This window comes from Helianthus annuus, chromosome 11 (genome assembly GCF_002127325.2).
Source record: "Helianthus annuus cultivar XRQ/B chromosome 11, HanXRQr2.0-SUNRISE, whole genome shotgun sequence".
Taxonomy (NCBI): Eukaryota; Viridiplantae; Streptophyta; class Magnoliopsida; order Asterales; family Asteraceae; genus Helianthus; species Helianthus annuus.
The window spans coordinates 73,483,984-73,502,280 of record NC_035443.2 but is presented as its reverse complement, the minus strand read 5'-3'; the positions used below and the strand labels follow the sequence as shown (position 1 = coordinate 73,502,280).

The 18,297-nt window shown below is 39.1% G+C and overlaps 2 protein-coding genes across 2 annotated transcripts; both read left to right on the top strand.

The window, feature by feature from the left end:
• The first annotated feature begins 633 nt into the window (after nucleotides 1-633).
• LOC110890469 (zinc finger protein VAR3, chloroplastic) lies at nucleotides 634-10,622 on the top strand. Its single transcript, XM_022138080.2, has 5 exons — nucleotides 634-1,286; nucleotides 2,260-2,377; nucleotides 6,664-7,016; nucleotides 9,073-9,171; nucleotides 9,252-10,622. Exons 1-5 carry the CDS (start codon nucleotides 709-711, stop codon nucleotides 10,312-10,314), a joined length of 2,211 nt encoding a protein of 736 aa, XP_021993772.1. The 5' UTR covers nucleotides 634-708; the 3' UTR covers nucleotides 10,315-10,622.
• A 5,164-nt stretch (nucleotides 10,623-15,786) lies between these two features.
• LOC110888391 (zinc finger BED domain-containing protein RICESLEEPER 2-like) lies at nucleotides 15,787-17,794 on the top strand. The gene is made up of 2 exons (XM_022135919.1): nucleotides 15,787-17,656; nucleotides 17,742-17,794. The coding sequence occupies exons 1-2, from the start codon at nucleotides 15,787-15,789 to the stop codon at nucleotides 17,792-17,794; spliced, it is 1,923 nt and encodes a 640-aa protein (XP_021991611.1).
• Nucleotides 17,795-18,297: the final 503 nt, after the last annotated feature.

Here is an 18,297-nt window from a genome sequence, read left to right as displayed (position 1 = left end):
AGAAGCCAAACCAATATCAAAATAACTTTTTTCAAGTTTTTTTCTCAAACATGCTTTAAACTAGGGGCATAAACGAGCCGAGCTAAGCCCGACTAGGCTCGAGCTCGGCTTTGATATTGCTTAAACGAGCCAAAACTCGGCTCATCAATGTTATTAGTTTAAATCATATGGACCTAAGCGGAGACCGACTTGGCCTTTTAGGATTAAGTTATAATAATCATTATCATTACAATATATAATAAATAAACTAAAATTTTGTTCGGGCTAGCCTAAATGAGCTTTGTATTTCAGGTTCACGCTTGGGCTCGTTAAGGCTCGACTCGTTCAAGCTTTTAACTGAGCTGATACCAAATAACTCTCGAACCTCTGAGCTTGTTTACACACCTACTTTAAACCATGAGCTATTTGACTTTTTTCTATTCAACGTAAGTCTCTAACCTTTTTTACGCTCCTACTCTAAACCATGAGCTATTTGGCTAGTTTCTATTCAACGTTATCAAATCCAACAGCCCAACATGAGTTACACAAAATCATATTTCGTTTTTTTCTTCTTTTTGGGCTTACAAATGGGCCACACAAACCAAAGCCCATTTACAAAACAAAAACCTTTTCCCTATTCCCATATCCATCTCAGGGTTTAAGCATCATCATCAAGATTCAACAATGGAGGTTTAAAGTTTCCATTTTTATGCCGACCCACCTCCCAAAATGGCTTTATCTCACATCCTCCGTTCTCACCGCTTCTTTCCCAGAAACCTTTATCTCCACAAACCCATTTTCACCAACCAACTGATCATAAACCCCTTTTCTTCCACCGCCCCCAATTCACCGGAAACAAACCCAAAACCCACTTCTCTTTCAGCTCGCATGAGCTTTGTGTTCGACCAAATCGATGCAATTGAGAAAGAACGCACCCAGAAGGACGAAACCCTTCAACGAATTCGTGCTTGGCGCGATTCCAAGAAAGAAAAACAACCCACACTTGAACAGGGTGGCGAGAAACAGTTAAAAGAGGATGATGTTGAGGTTGAGGTTGCGGTTAAGGAGAAGGGGTTGTTGGGTAAAGAAGTTGAGTTGGTGCATCCTTGGCCTGAGTGGATTGAATTGATGGAGAGGTTGGTTCAGCAGAACTATTTTGATTGTAGGAGGAGAGATGAGGGTAAGTTGATTGCGGATTCGGGGTTCGCCGAGGCTATGGAAGAGGAGGGTTTTGATTTTACTAGGGATTGGAAGACGGTGCAGACGGCTGGTATAAGTTTTGGGAAAGATAGGTTTGATATATTGAGGTTAGTTAGAGCTTGTTTCATGATGGTTATATGCTTTGTGAAGTGCTTTTGGTTATATGAATGAAACCTGTTAGATGTGTTGTTGTATGCTGTCCTTGGTTTATTAGGCGCGCCGCGCGTCTAGGCGTTTTGGTCCCAAAACCGAGGCGTGTCATTTACAAACAGAAACCACATATCTCTCGTCTGTTTTACATATAAACGTATTTATCAAGGAGACCTTGTATAGTTTTTTAATATCTTAGGTTGTTTTTACATATAAACCTCCTACAGGCCCTAAGTTTGACCCAGAACTGCTTGAGACACACCTTCATTGCCTTGATGGCGTTTCCTCGGTGCCTAGCGCATTATGCTGGTCTTTTAAACTTTAGTGCCGACCTAGCTTGTATGAAAAGTGATTGATTCCATTATTTGAAAGGAGTTGGAGTTTTCATTTTGGCATGGATTTGGGTGTTTGGATGTATGTTTTGAAAGAGATTTGAGATGTTGAATTATTGAATGACAAAAAAATCAGTTGTAACAAAACATGATGCGGGAGACAGTGTTTCGAATAGAACAAACATGTTTGGCAGATTATCATATTATCTAAGGAAACCAAAGATAACATAACTGTTAAGTAAGGAACTATAAGGGGTTTTGGTCCACATTTAAATGACGAATCTTGTTGTGGGTTGTAGGAATCTGATCATTTGACTGTTAAGTAACGGCCTAATGGGATAGTTATGGTTAGAAGTAGGTCGTCCAAACACTAAAAAAATGATTTTTGTGGCTTGATAATCAATTTCAAAACATACATTCAAACACCGCCGAGCTTGAGTTTATGAGTGTGAGATGCTTTGAGTTTATTGCCTGAGATTATGAACTTAGGTGTTGAGTTTGAGTCTAAGGCGGCTAACAAATTATATGTTCTGCTACTCTGCATTGTTACATTCATTATTTACTTTTTTGTGATATTAGAATATAAATTGTGTTTCAGGTCACTATCGAGACAGGATATACAACTTTTAATTGGGTATGGATGCCCTAGTCCAGACAAGAAGGTTGTGTTCTCTTCAAAGTTGTTGAGGAAGCACGTTCGTCTTGATGAAGGAGATGTAAGTTTTACCATTGTTTCATGAGGTCGATAACATACCCATGCCTGATATGTTTCCGTTTCATTTTGCTGGAAATGCATCTTTGTAAGATTGGCAGGTTAGGCACTAAAACTAGGGATATACACAAAGCATATAACATGAAACATATAATGTATATATGTGTGGGCGCTCGGGGAGGGGAGGAGTGAAAGTGTGCTAATTCTAACGTTATTTTACTAATTTCGTGAAAATAACGTTAAAAGAGGGGGATGGGTTAATCATGCATCACGTGGTGGCGTTGATAGCCGAAAGACAAGGGGGGGCATGCGCTAATCGCCATTTGTCTTAATTGTCGAGTGTTATGTACCTTATGTCCAAGGCATGATGCAAAACTACTATCGAGCCGGGGGTCTCACTGGAAGCAGCCTCTCTATTCCTATGGGGTAGAGGTAAGGTTGTCGACATCTTACCCTCCTCAGACCCTACCTTAGCTTTGCTATTGGTGGGATTTACTGAGTATGATGATGATGATGATGATATAATATGAAACATGATTTTTGAATTTTGAGGCTGTAGAAACTCAGTAATTTTAAGTATTAATCCATAGTATATGTGTAACATCTGCTTTTTATTGCATATCAATTATGGTTATTAATTGCATTCTTCCTTGTTAGTTGTACCTTATGCTTTATTACTTGCACATTCATGTACAATAAAATTTGTATTATACATGATTTTATTTAGTTTGTCTGATAATATAATTACCGTTAATGAGAACGCAAGAAATTTTGATTCCCAAACCTGAACTTCATTATTAGGAAATAATCACATGACATAGCTACTCAGTGTAGTTTTTACATGTACACATGTTTAAAGTACTTGAACTACAGTAGGTAGTTGAAGTTCATTAGCCAAAGGTTAGGATTGACGATTGAGAAAATAGCAATGCATTACATACGCATTCTCAATGTTTTTTATTAACACAAAATTTATGCTCAACTCTTCTGTAGGTTTTATGTAATGTCAAGGATCTGTATGCTACGTTTATCTAAATATAGTTTCCAAAATCTGCATAATATAAAACAATATAAACTTTTGTTTTTTACTAGTAGTGGTATAGAGGAGAGCTATAGGCAGCTGTGTAGTCAAAGGCACAAGAGGCGCACATCTAGACGCTCGGACGGGCCTAGGTCCCTCAAAGATACACTGACCGGGCTACCATCTTGAGAAAGTGCAGTTGAATGAGGGTTGGGCTGGGCGCAATATATATGGTTAATAAACAAAGTAAATTGTATGAAGATAATGGAAGCGTAATCCAATTAACTATCTTGAAGTTATTTTCGACTTCTACTATTTTTATTTGTTGTAAATAATTATTTTTTCCTAAAAAAATATAAATTATTATTATTTCAACTGATAAAATGATAATATAAAAATATATCTATTATATTTGTATAATGGTATCTTTTTTTTATCAAACAACATAGCCAACCTTTTATTCCATCCACCAGCAAGTTGCTGGATTATAGGTTTTTGTTAAATATACATGTAAAATAGCATATATACCAGGGTATTTTGATATAATATACATACAAAAATTTTAAATTTTTTTTTCTAGTGTATCGCTATTTATAAATAGCCGCTCGCTATTTATTGTTGTTCGCTCTGTAGCATATAGGTACCTTATCGCTATTTGTCGCTATCCGCCGTTAACAATTATGGGTTCAATGCTTCTCTGATCGAATCTGCATTTATGGTTGAAGGTGTTTTCGTCCACAACCCAATTTGCGTCCACACTAATTTAGCCAAATCACACTTCAAGAATAGGTGTTCTGCAGTTTCTGGAAAAGAAGAGCGCACCAGACATCTAGAATCTGCCACTTGAATTCCTCTCCTAGACGGTGCCGACAGTGTCGGAATCGCACCTTCGTTTGCTTTTCATGCTAAGTAATTCACTTTCGATGGTGCCCATCCATTCCACTTTATAGGCTGTCCATCACCACGTCTCCATCTAGCATCTTGTAGCTCCAGCCTTACCAGTTTTGTTGAAAATTCTTCACTTTTGTCATTCACCTATTCCCATTTTGCTTTACCTGTGGTGATATTACATCTCCCCAAGTGTTCCATCAACTAAGCATACTCTATCCATTCTTCCGAGGTTTCCAGAGACCGTTTCCATTCCCACCTCCAGAAAACCGCACCGTTGCCACTTGCCAGCACCGCAGTCCGATACTTTGTTTTTTTTTTTTTTTTTTTTTTTTTGCTATGTAGCACATGAGAGGGAATACTTCTTTCAAAATACCCCTTTGGTGCCATTTGTCTCCCCAAAAGAATAGATCCTTGCCATCACCCACTGTTGCTTGAAATTTATCCAACACCTTTATGATAGCTTTTTTGAAGTCCTCTTCAACCGACCGATTTGCTTTCACACCCCGACAAGAGATTTCTTTACCAGGCTTATGTGATAAAGTCTATTACAATCATGTAACGACCTAATCACTCGAGACCAAAGTTTAGGTACACCCGTTTTAAATCGCCACCACCATTTAATGAGTAGTGCCATATTAGCGTCCCCAATGGCTCCGACTCCAACCCCACCTCGTTTCTTCGGCCTGACCACTTTATCCCAAGCAATCCACTTAATCTTATTACTAAGCCCCCATCCCCCCCCCCCCCCCCCCAAAAAAAAAAAAAAAAAAAAAAAAGGAATTTCCTCCTAATCCCTTCCAACGTTTGAATGACTTTTTTTAGGTGCCCAGAATAGAGACATGTAGTATAATGCTAGGCTTCCCATGACCGACTTCAGTAGGGTTATCCTCCCGGCAAAAATGGTTTGTTAATTCTAGAATTAAATACATGGTTAGTACCTCTGGTTTACCCGTTTTGCCATTTTCATACCTATTTATTGGAAATTACACCATTGGTACTTGTGGGGAAAATCATTTTGTAGAATTAATTACATGGTTGTATTAGACTATGGGTCCACGGGCTCAGTTAGGTTTCTAGGGTTACTCGTAATCCCTATATATTGTAACCTATTCATTCAATAATAATCAGTCAGTCTTTAATAATCTTACATGGTATCAGAGCCAGCCTAGGCTCTATATCGTTTCCGCCGCGCCACACACAAATATACAAACCCTAGCCGTCACCACTTGAGAAAAACCCTAGACAGGGCGGCGTGCCGCCACTGCCGCCCTGTCCGGTCTTTGATCGTTTTCCGTTTCCATTTTTTTTAGTTTTGTGTTCAAATAAAACTTCTTCTTCGGTTCTAGATTCACCGGTCTTCTTACAGTCTCTTACCACATAGATGATGCTATGGCTCATCCTGTTGATTTCGCATCTCCGTCAAGCCGCCCCTTGCCGCCGTGCCGCCGCCGCTCATTAGACTACGGTCTTCGCCGCGCCGCCTGTAGGATTGCGATCCGCCGCCGCGCCGCTACCAGCCACTGCTGCACTGCCGTATTGGTTGTCTCTTATTGGATTACGAGATCATTCAAAACTGTGTATCGAAGATTATGGATTGAAGATTGCAAGATTATGGAATTTTGACCGAAATCGAAGACACTTTTTTAGGGTTTATTATTGTTTTTTGTTTTCAGTCTGGGCTTCTAGTTCCATCCGCTACGACTGCGGGGGAGTATTAGACTCTGGGTCCACGGGCTCAGTTAGGTTTCTAGGGTTACTCGTAATCCCTATATATTGTAACCTACTCATTCAATAATAATCAGTCAGTCTTTAATAATCTTACAGGTTGTGGGGTACCAATGGTGAAACAATTTGTAAAAGTTAGTACCAATGATGTAATTTTTAATAAATAGCTATGAAAATAGCAAAAAGGGGTAAACCACTGGCATTAACCATGTAATTAATTTATAATTTTATGTGTTTATAGTATATTTTTATATTTCTTTTATTATTGAGCTGTTTTTCTCGCGCTTTTTTCGTGCCTTACACAAGATTGCTTTGTTTCTCAATTGTGCGTTTTTTCTTAAAAGATTATTATTTTAAATTGAAATCAAAAGGAAAAGCCTTGCTGTGTAGGAACTTAAAGATGGGTGTTCTGCATTCGTATTGGCTCTTACATGTTACTTATAACTTCTGTGACAATGTTTCTTTAGTGTATTTTACATGGCTGGTAATGCATTTTCCTTTTAGCCTAGAAGAATATATACATAATTTTTTTTAAGAAGACAATTTCTAGGAATTACAAATGTTTCCTTAGGAATTAATAAATGGACGGAAGATTAGTAAACTGAGGACTATAAAAGCTGGCTTATAATACAAACTTTTTGCTCATATTCCAGGTTTGTAGTTCATGCAGTTTAAGGAATTCTTGTGAACGGGCTTATCTGATCACAAATAAAGAAGATGAGGCAAGAACCATTGACATTATGCGTGTTCTGATGGCATATGGCTTTGATCCGGTTAACGGGTCAGTTGTCAATGACTCACTATTGAAGAAAAAGGCAGTAAAGGGTGCGGTGCGTAAATTACTTCATGAAGTGGTGAAATTGAGTGGAATTCCAATAGACCCAAACCTGGCCCCACCAATCATCAAAAGACCACCTCCCAAGGTCAAACAAACGCCACCTCCTCCTAAGAGACGGGTTGGTCGTGATGATGTTGAGATGAAAAAGGGTGACTGGCTTTGTCCAAAGTAAGTTAAGTACATACTATATTATATCTGTGAGCTTGGTGGAGAATAAGACTATCAACATGTCAAATGGGTTTGGGTCAAAACAATATTTTTTTATACAGGTCAACATGAAAATTATAATTCCTAGATTAAAAAAAAAGTTACAAGAATTAGCATGTCAGATACGATTTACAAAGTTTTATTTTTCGGGGGGTGGGGGGTTTAGGTTTTTGGGTGGTGGGGGTGGGGGGTTTAGGTTTTTTGGGTGGTGGGGGTGGGGGGTTCATTGTTTGTGTTTTATGTATTTATTTATTTATTTATTTATTTTTGTTTTGGATTTATTTTGTTTGTGTTCACACTAGTTTTCAAGTCTTCTCCTTAAAGCTAGTTCTCTCACGAACCCTACCATATATATAATAAAAGAGTGAATTGCAAGTTTTGTCCTTTACTTTATACCTTTTTCAAGCGATGTCCTTTGTTTTTAAAATTAATGAGTTTTGTACTTAATGTTTCAAACCCTACACGTTATGTCCTTTAGCCCTAACCTAGTTAGATTTTTTTGTTAATTCTGGTCATGTGACTTGCATGTGAAGACATTTTTGTCATTTCACATTTTAAGGACTAAATATGTAAACTTAAATACCAAAACATTTAAAAAAACTTTAAAAGCAAAAGACTTTTAAATAAATAAATAAGTTATATGTAAATAAAAAGTTCTCTCTATCACTATCCACCACCATCCACCCCACCGCCACCACTTACCACCACCTGCTGCCACCACCTCCAACCCAACCCAACCATCTCTCTCTCCCCCAGCCGTAACCCATCTGCCGCCAACTATAATTCAACTTCTTCTTTCACCCCCATAACCCAATTTACAAAGTTAAAAAATCCCCAAAATTAAAACTTTACCAACCAAGCTACAAACAAAATCGAACTAAAAAAATAATAAGCAACAATTCAAGTTACAGAATGTAAAAGAGCTCAAGAAAATCATACTAGTATGCATACACTGCACAAAAAATATAAAAGCTAACCAACTCTTGAGACACCAATCTTAAATGCTCTTATGGCATTTTTGAAATTTTCCCTTCAAGAAGCCAGAATTCATGTTTTAATTCTTCTACCTGCTGCAACACCAACCGTTGCATTATTTCCAGTAAAGTTCTAAGCATCAAATTCATAAAAAAAAATATTTATCCATCAAGAACCCACCTTAAACACAGCCACCCAACCCTTCCTCTAGATACACAAAAGTTTTATCTTTCTCATAATAATTAGAAATCAGCATGATCTTTAAGATACTTGCAAAACCCTTCCTCTTGTGGATCTAAAACCTCCAAATCTTTAACATACTTGCAAAATCAAACGTTGCTCCCCTCCTCGATGACACGCATAAACGGTCTTCACGACTACGACCATCGTCGCCTGTGGATCTAAAACCCCCCCAAATATGTTTCCTTCAAGACCTGTTTGTGAAAAGACCGGGGAAATAGGGTTCTGGATGCGGATGAAGGATTGGGGGTTTTGGTGTGTGAGTCGTCGTCTTTTTCATGACAATAATGCAAACCCGTGATGGTTAGTGGGGGCGGTGGTGGCTGGTGGTGGACCTGGTGTTGTAGTGTAGAGTGAGAGAGAGGGGTAGAGAGAGAGGATGAGGGGTGAAATATATATATGTAATATAAATATTAGAATAAGTTTACCTTTGTTTTTTTATTTAAATAATTTTAAACATACAAGTAAAAAGACTAAGTTACCCTTGTCTAGTCTGATTTAACAGAAAAATCTAACTGGGTTAGGACCCAAGGACATAACGTGCATAATTTTTAAACATTAATTACAAAACTCATCAATTTAAAAGGCAAAGGACACCGCCTGAAAAATGGTGTAAAGGTAAAGGACAAAACTTGCAATTCACTCGTAATAAAATGATTTGTGAGGATTTTTGCATTAAAAATACACGTTGGGAAAATAGTTTAAACTGCCACCTGTAATTGTTAACTCATGTCTTCTTGTTTTTATCTAGAAAGTATTATGTCTCTATTTTTTTTCTAAAGAAACTGAGGTTTTGTTTCAGGTGCGACTTCATGAATTTTGCAAAGAACACAGTGTGTTTACAATGTGATGCTAAGCGTCCAAAGAGACAACTGCTTCCAGGCGAATGGGAATGCCCCGAGTATGTGGAAGCTGTTTTCAAACTAATCATTATTGTTCATATGCACGATTACTTACATCGTCATTTCTTTTGTTTTTCAGGTGTCAATTCTTGAATTACAGAAGAAACATGGCATGTTTCCACTGCGAATGCAAGCGGCCACCAGATGAATTTACCGAAAATCAAATGCAAGACAAGCAACATGGTCAAAGGTCAAGACTTGACCATGGTCCGAGCAGAAAAGAAGTTTCTGATGCATGGAACTTCGATTTTGATGAAAATGAATCTGATGGTGCTGAAGTTGCTGCTTTTGAGTATGCAGATTCAAGAAAACTAGATCAAGATTACGCAAACCGACCACCAGACAACAATAGTTTTAACAGGAGACCCGTAAGGCCTCAAGAATCAGAATATCCAAGTTTTGTTGCTAAACCGGGAGCCGGGTTTGATGATTTTGATGATGAGGAAGACGATGATGTCAATAGTTATGAGTTGGATACAAAACCGAGCAGTTCTTCAGTTAACTTCTCTGATATTGATGTTGATTCCGAGTCTGAAGATGAGAATTATAACACACGTAAACAAGTTCCTTCGCAAAAAAACAAGAGGGTATCAAAATCTCCAAAAAAATCTGCCGTTTCTGAAGATGATGGTGTGGATTTCAATTCAGATGATGATCTACCTGTTCATCCAAACTGGAAATCTAGTCATGTAGCTGATTTTAGACACAAAAGTAGGGGCAGAATGAGCGCAAAATTCGGTTCAGATGAAGATTCTGATCTCTATTCTGGTGATGAAGACTTGAGTGATGATGATTTCCGACATAAACGCAAGGGGCGGGTGAATACAAGGTCAAATGATTACCATAAAGTCAAACATGACTTTTCTGACGAAGATGATCATTTCAGCAGAGGTAAACCAAGAGGAGGAAAGAAAACGTCTGATAGAAAACACCCTGCAAAGAGTTTTAGAAATGAGTCATACGAAAGCGGTTTTAATGGTTCTAGAAACCATAGACAAGAACGTTTCAGTGATAGACAGCCTCGAAAGTCGAGCAGGGGTCGAGATTCATCTGGATCAGGTTCAGGTGCAGGTGCAGGTGCGGCCACTGACAGTTATTTAGACCATGAAAGATTTAGCAGGCCGAGGGTAAATGTAAGGTGATTAGGATTCATGATCAGATACCCCTGACAATCAAAACAAGACAACCATGATCATCATGGTGAGTCAACCACTTGGTCTATGACCCGCATCATCGTCGTTGTCATCTACTTGTTCATCATCAAAGAAGCAAAACCTTATTACTTGTAGTGAACAGTAGAACTTTTGGAACAGTGTTGCTGGTTTTGTTATGAGTTTGTACACTTGTAATGAAGGAAATATTACAATAATGAATTATAGTAATATTTTTTTAATCAGTTGTAAGGATGATCCGACTATTCACAAGGACCTTTGATACACACTTTGGCTTTCGGGACTATGCTCTCGCCTTGATTCGGGTGAACGGCATGCATCCCTCCAGTTATAGTGTGACTTCAAGTCGTTGGAGTCTGTCGAGACTTTGGTGAGAGTTTTGTAAAACCAAAATAGAGATCGGAACAAGTCGTCAAGGTTCGGGTTTCACCCCTGACTCAACAACTTTGTTCCTATTTGATAAAATAGAGTAGAAAACCTGCGTTAAAGTACGGATTTCACTCCTGATTCAACGCAAATTCTCGTGTTTATAGATAAAAATGCGGGTTGAACAAGCGATTTAGTCGAGAGTTTGCGGTTTTCGCACCTAATCTCGACCTAATCACTCGTTCATTTTCGAAAAGTAGAGTGCAGTGTAGTGTCGCGTAAGCAAGAATAGCGAGATATAGCAAGTAAGCTCGTACAATACCCCTAAGGGTATGCACAAGTCGGTCTGTTGGTACTTAGACTATAGACTAGGTCGTTACTAAGACATCGACCCGGACTAGATCGAGTCTTGCCTAATTCCCTATAGTTATGGCTCTGATATCAATCTGTCTCAACCCAACCGAAGGCGGAAACCTCGGGGCATGGCACTGAGCGAATAGATTGTCAAGAGAAATTCCATAACAACTAAATTACCAAATAGTTAACATTATGTCCCATACCATAACAAATTTAAAAAATCTAACTATTACAGAAAGCGATATTCTCCAAACAAAACATGTTCGACGACTCAGATTTCAAATAAAATTAAATTGTTTGTTTCTAAGACTCCATCCTAATCTTGATTCCCACATAGCAGCAAAACATCCTAAGCACCTGTCACATATGTTAAAATACGGGCCAATACACATAGTGTAAAGGTGAGCATACAAGTTTGATATAGCATAATAGAGTTCGAAATCGTTTACGCATAACCAGCATGTAAAACATATAATGTGAAGCATGTAAGTTATCGACAAAGATTCTATCAATACCAATGACTGCGATTTGACTGCGAGTAACGAGTGCGCAACACATGTTCACCACTGCGAACATGTGAAGTAATATCCTTAACAACCCCTGTCCACGACAGGTGCTGAGTCCAAACTATAGTACTATCGTTGCTAAGGCAGGTAGACAGCAATCAATGTGTAAACATAACAAAGAGGCATTCATCGAGTCACGTATAACATGCAATAGCGGTTAGCGCATAAATAGTGTTTACGTTGTGTGTCGTTTGTGATTTGAATATAGATAACGTATGTAACACCCAAAAGTGCATAAAGCAAAAAGGGATCGAGTATACTCACAGATTGTGCAAAAGTGCAAAGATTCTATCAATCTGTTGTTCACTGATCATGTATTGAACATGTTGAAAATTGTTTAAGTGTTGAAGTTCCAAACGTCACATGGTCGGATGGTCGTTCGATCGGATGGCAATCCGATCGGATGGCAATCCGATTGGACGGCAATCCGTTCCGATGGTCTGATCGTCTTTGACAATTGGTTGTTTGATAGTTTTGCAGTTTGATCGAGACGATGTGATAACGTGCCAAATAATGGAAACCTCGTCAAGACTCAAGTGACCCGATCGGACAGGAATCACCCTAGTCTGACCAGTTAACTGTTTGAGACGGTGTTTCATGTTTAACCTGAAATCGGTGGTCTCTTGGATAGAATCCAGATCTTGAACCAATACAACAACAAGAAGTCTGAGTCAGCAGGGATACAATCCTAAATAGCCGGGTTATAGTATTAATAGTAGTTAACTTATGAGGGGATCAAAGAGTTTGGACCCCCTCCATCCAATACCTTTGGGTATTGAAGGAGGTCCTACTAAATTTGACCCAGGTCCCTTGCAGGACCTCTAAACGCTGAACAAGGGCAAGACCCTTACCAAACCGTTCCCTTAACCCCCGACCAGGTAGCCAACATACCTCCATATAGACCGTGGAGATATGAATGGTGAAAATCTTTTATTTTATATAGACAGTAAAATAATGCCAAGACACCACGGACAAACGATAAGGAAGAATCACCTTCAACATAAGCAACTAGTTATTAAAGTCATTAATACAAAACCAATTAAGAAGTGCAAAAGATTAAAAATAAAAAGTATTATACTAAACACTTGTCTTCACCAAGTGATATAAGAGACTTAGGCAAACATGGCCTTGATTGTCAAGAACTCTTACGATCAATCTTGGATCCCGAGACGACTCACACACTCTATGATGGACAATGGATGATGGTGGTGGATGATGGTGTTGTGATGGTGGTGGGTGGTGGATGAAGTGTGAGAAAGGTGGTGTGCCAAGGGATGAGTTGCAATGAATCCAAGCACTCCTATTTATAGGCTGAACAGAGGCTTGGGCACGGCCCCGTGTCCGCTGGGCACGGCCCCGTACCCGTCTGACACTATCTCTCCTCATTAATTGTAATTCGCAATTACAATTAATGCGCCTGTAGTACTTTGGGCACGCCCCCGTGTTCACTGGGCACAGCCCCGTGGTGAGCAATAGAAGCTTCTACAGTTTTGTCTTTTCTCCTGCTCGCTGAGCACGGGGCGTGTTCAGCCTTCTGGTTTCCTTGTTTTGCTTGGGAGGATGCTGTCGAGGGGTCGGGCAGTCCACTTTTGATCCTTTTCTTGTATTTATGTTAGATTTAGCTGTCTTTTTGCTTCTTTTGTTAATTTGAGCTCATTTAATCCTGAAAATACAAAAGGAAGACAAAAACACACTTTTTCCAACATTAGTACTTAAAAAGGGTTAGTTTTATGCCTTATTTGATGTAATTTATATGTTGCATTTTACACACATCAGCGATCGACATTTTCTTCCGTATAAAGCCTCAAACCGTGCCATTTGAATGCTAGAATGATAACTGTTATTGTACGAGAATTCGACTAAAGGTAAGTATGCGTCCCAATTACCACCGAAATCTATGACACACGAACGGAGCATGTCTTCAAGGGTACGAATCGTTCTTTAAGTCTGACCGTCGGTTTGGGGATGGAATGCGGTACTTAGATTAAGCGTAGTACCGAGAGCAGATTGAAACGTTTTCGAAAGACGCAAGGTAAACCGACCATCGCGGTCAGAGATGATGTCGCGAGGCATCCTATGTCGACTAATGATCTCGTTGGTGTAGGTTCGGGCTAATTTTTCTACCTTGTAGTCTTCTCAGATTGGTAGAAAACGAGCAGATTTGGTCAAGCGGTCAACGACAACCCAGATGTTGTCGTGACCTGATGGCGTGCGCGGAAGTTTCGTTATGAAGTCCATAGCCATACTCTCCTACTTCCACATGGGGATCTCGGGTTGGACGAGCAAGCCAGAAGGTCTTTGGTGCTCGGCCTTGACTTTCGAGCAAGTCAGGCACTTCGAAACATATAGAGCGATATCTTTCTTCATACCCGGCCACCGGTACTTGTAGCGAAGGTCCTGGTACATCTTGTCGGCACCGGGATGAATAGAATATCGAGATTTGTGGGCTTCGTCCATCAGAATCTGTTGTAGATCGCTCTGTTTAGGGATCCAAATTCGGTCCAGATAATGGAATATCCCATTCGACTTATTCACTAGCTGGGCTCCATTGTTGAGAATCCTTTCATTCTTCAAAGTACGCTCGATAAAGCAAGCATGTTGGGCTTCGCGAATGAGAGATTCGAGGTTCGTCGGCTTAAAGCGTCGGCAACGACATTTGCTTTGCCAGGATGAAAACGAATCTCACAGTCGTAATCGTTGAGAAGTTCCACCCATCGGCGTTGACGCATATTAAGTTCTTTTTGGCTGAAGATGTGTTGTAGGCTCCTATGATCGGTGAAGACCATACACTTGGTACCATAAAGGTAGTGTCGCCAAATCTTCAACGCAAAAACAACTGCACCTAGCTCGAGGTCGTGGGTTGTATAGTTCTTCTCGTGGATCTTGAGCGGTGGCGGCGAAGGTATTTTCAGGCGAGCTTCTTCATACCCCCCTGCTTTTGTTCAGTCACCGGAGAAACCACGGACTGCCGATCATTTAATTTATCCGACGGTCCGTTCCGACAACCACAACCATCGTCAACAGCAGCCCCCCCTCTCGGTTTCATCTCCGGCGACGATTCGGGTGGTCCGTCGAGAGTCTTGAACGGTGGCGAGAAACAGAAGAGGTCGAGAAGAGAGAGAGAGATCGGAGCCACGGACCGGCGGTCGGAGCCACGGACCGGCGGTCGGAGCCTCGGACCAGCGGTCTTCGTCATTATCCGACGAGTTCCGGTATGATATTTATTCTTTTCGATGAAGATGATGTTGCTGTGTCAATAGTAGAGGGGGCAATCCTGACCCAAAAACAATCATATGGGTCAGTTTGGGTTAAAAAAATTAGACAATGGGTTGTTTTGGGTAAAGGAATTAATATAAGAGGGTCAAAGCGGGTCTTTTAAAAACATAAAAGTCATAAGTACGGGTCATTTAGGGTGGAGTAAATTAGAACAACGGGTCATACGGGTTAGGGTTTTAGAACACAAGACAAACCACGGGTTAACACTCAGCAGCAACACTGATTCCTTGAAGAACATCATCGACGAAGATTGAGTTCATCGGAGACCCTTCTTGCTTCACCAAATTCACATCATACAACTGAAAAAGCTTTTAGCCTCTTCTTCTCTATCCAATTCAATCGATTCGCATTCTTTAACCGCTTGAATTCGAGCGAATTCGACAATCGTTTGCTCCTCATCAAGCTCTTGCAGTTCTTTCTTCATCAACTGGCGAAAATTGCAGGTAATCGTTGAGTTTATAAGCACTTTGACAGTCCGATTTATACGATTTTTTGGTGAAATATGTGTCTGATCTGGTTAGTTTAGATTATGATTAATGAAAAAAAGTTATGGGTTTTGGAAATTTGGAGATTTTATGATTGGATGTGTATGATTTGTAGTGGAATTTTGATTATTTGTGCTCTTAATATGTTGTATGCTCTCTGTGCAATTTGTTTCGACATCTGAGGTTCGATTATTGGACCTGATTTTCGTAAAAACAATCATATGGGTCAGTTTGAGTTATTAGCCAAAACTATTTTATGGTTTAGATAAGTTATTAGTCATGATTTTAGCTTGATGTAGTTGGAAATTGTTTTGAAAGTGGATGGGTGTAAATGTTGTTGATTGGCAAGGAGTTATTTATAATAACTAAATTTGAGTATTATTTTGAAAGGTATGTCAAACAACTCGGAATTTGGACAACATAGTGTAGAAGGGGAACATGAGGATGAAGGCAATTCATATAGTTCGGGTAAACATCGTTCTTATGTTTGGGACTATTTTGACCCATTACCGGTTGCACCCAATGGGGACAAAAAAGCAAAATGCAGTGCTTGCGGACAAGTGTATGTTACGAATGCAAGCTCGGGAACATCTAACTTAAGACGACATATCCCTAAGTGTTTTGATATTGATGGGCCTGGTCCGGCGAAAAAACAAAGACGCGCCCCTTTAGATCAAGCGATGTACAGGGAGATGTTGGCGATTTCAATTATCAAACATAACTACCCTTTCAGCTATGTTGAACATGAGGAAACAAGAAAGTTGCACAAATTTCTACACGGTGATGTGAAATTCATAACAAGAAATACTGCAAAGGCGGATGTCTTAAAAATATACGAGCGAGAGAATATGATTATTAAAGACAAGTTAGAAAAGGTAACCGGTAGGATATGCTTGACTTCTGATTTATGGAGTTCGATCACGACAGATGGATTTATGGCATTAACAGCTCATTATGTTGATGAGAACTGGAATCTAAGGAAAAAAGTGCTAAACTTTAGAGTTATACCCCCTCCACACAGTGGTTCCATTTTAGCAGAGCACTTGATCAATTTTTTAGCAGATTGGGGCATCGAGAAAAAAGTTTTTACCATCACACTAGACAATGCAAAATACAATGATATATTAGTAGATCGTTTGAAAGGTCATTTGCGTTTGAATAACGCATTAGTGTGTGATGGAGAATTTACTCATGTGCGTTGTTCAGCGCACGTGCTAAATCTTATCGTTCAAGCCGGATTGAAAGCAATTGAAGGGGCCATTGAAAAGGTTCGAGAGTCGGTGAAATATGTGAGAGCAAGTGCTGCTAGGAAGTATAAGTTTGCGGAATGCATACAAATGCTTTCACTACAATGTGGGAAGCATGTTCGTCAAGATATTGTAACGAGATGGAACTCTACATATCTTATGCTTGATTGTGCATTAGCTTATCGACGGGCTTATACTCGGTTAGCCTTAGTTGATTCAGTTTTTAAAACTTCTCCGTCAGAAGAGGAATGGGCAAGGGTGGAAATAATCACACGACTTTTGAAACCTTTTTATGAAATCACTACTTTGTTTTCTGGAAGCTCCTATCCTACCTCGAACTTATATTTTCATCACGTGTGGAGAATTCAGTTGTATATTGAAGAGGAGATGTGCAATGCGGATCAAGTTATTAGTGACATGGCGAAAGACATGAAAGAAAAGTTTGATAAATGTTGGAAAAATTATTCCATGATTTTGTCTTTTGCGGTTATTCTAGATCCTCGGTACAAGGTTAAGCTTGTTGAATATTGTTTTTCAAAGCTTAACATGACATTTGAAGAGCGTGAAATGAAATTGAAGTGTATTGTGGATGGTATGCATAAGCTATATGATACGGAGTATAATATTCCATCGAAGACAATGCATGATTCTTTAATACCCGAGAGTTCAAATGTTGGTGGCAATACGCTCGATGAGATGGATGGGTTCGATACATTTCAAAGCCAATTCAAAGTTGCTGATAATGAAAAGTCACAGTTGACATTGTATTTGGAGGAACAAAACGTTGATAGAAAAGTAGAACTTGATGTTTTACAATATTGGAAGGAAAATCAAGTAAGGTATCCAAAACTGGCTATAATGGCTCGCGATATATTGAGCATCCCAATTACTACTGTTGCTTCCGAATCATCTTTCAGTATCGGAGGTCGGGTGTTAAGTAAGTATCGAACTTCATTGCTATCATCAAATGTTGAAGCATTGCTATGCACACGTGATTGGTTATTTGATTTAAAAGGTATTAAAGTTCATTCTCTTTGCAACTTAATTTGTATAATTATAAATTATTTAATAATTGAACTTTAATTTTTTTACGTGTTTAGATGAAAACGAGAACGAAATGGATGAAGATCTTGTTGAAGACTTGAAGCATTGATTCCAACTTTTGGCAACTTTTAGGTAATTAATTTAGACTATTTTAAAACAATTTATTATATATATTTACGATAAATTTGACCCGTTATAACATAGGGACTTTAAAGGAAGCATCCATGAAGAAGCGCAATTCGTCAAGACGTTTTGTATGTTATTGAATTAGATCTTTTGTAAATGCAAGGAACCGAACTAGATCTTTTGTAATTTTCAGTTTACTTAACGGTTTGCAACTTTAGTAATTTGTAACCTGACTTCTATGATTATTATCTTTAGTTTTATGGTTCTGGTTTGATTATTATCACACTGGTTCAAGTTGTCAAGTTTGGATCTACTAGCTGTTGGTGCGGTGCTCGTCCCATTGAGCAAGTGAGAATGCATTTTTCGTCGATCGCTTCTAGTTTCTTCAGTTTCAAGAATTAAGTTAACGGGTAATAACTCTATATCCTCTATACTAATACTTGCCCTAAATTCAAATTCATCGTCGATAAATTAACAGGATGATTC

Excerpts from the sequence above, each read along its gene's own strand:
- LOC110890469 (XM_022138080.2), top strand. The coding sequence starts at position 709 with ATGGCTTTATCTCACATCCTCCGTTCTCACCGCTTCTTTCCCAGAAAC. Across the intron at positions 7,017-9,072 it reads GGTGACTGGCTTTGTCCAAA|GTGCGACTTCATGAATTTTG; the intron begins GTAAGTTAAGTA and ends GTTTTGTTTCAG. Across the intron at positions 9,172-9,251 it reads GGCGAATGGGAATGCCCCGA|GTGTCAATTCTTGAATTACA; the intron begins GTATGTGGAAGC and ends TTTGTTTTTCAG.
- LOC110888391 (XM_022135919.1), top strand. The coding sequence starts at position 15,787 with ATGTCAAACAACTCGGAATTTGGACAACATAGTGTAGAAGGGGAACAT. Across the intron at positions 17,657-17,741 it reads TTGGTTATTTGATTTAAAAG|ATGAAAACGAGAACGAAATG; the intron begins GTATTAAAGTTC and ends TTACGTGTTTAG.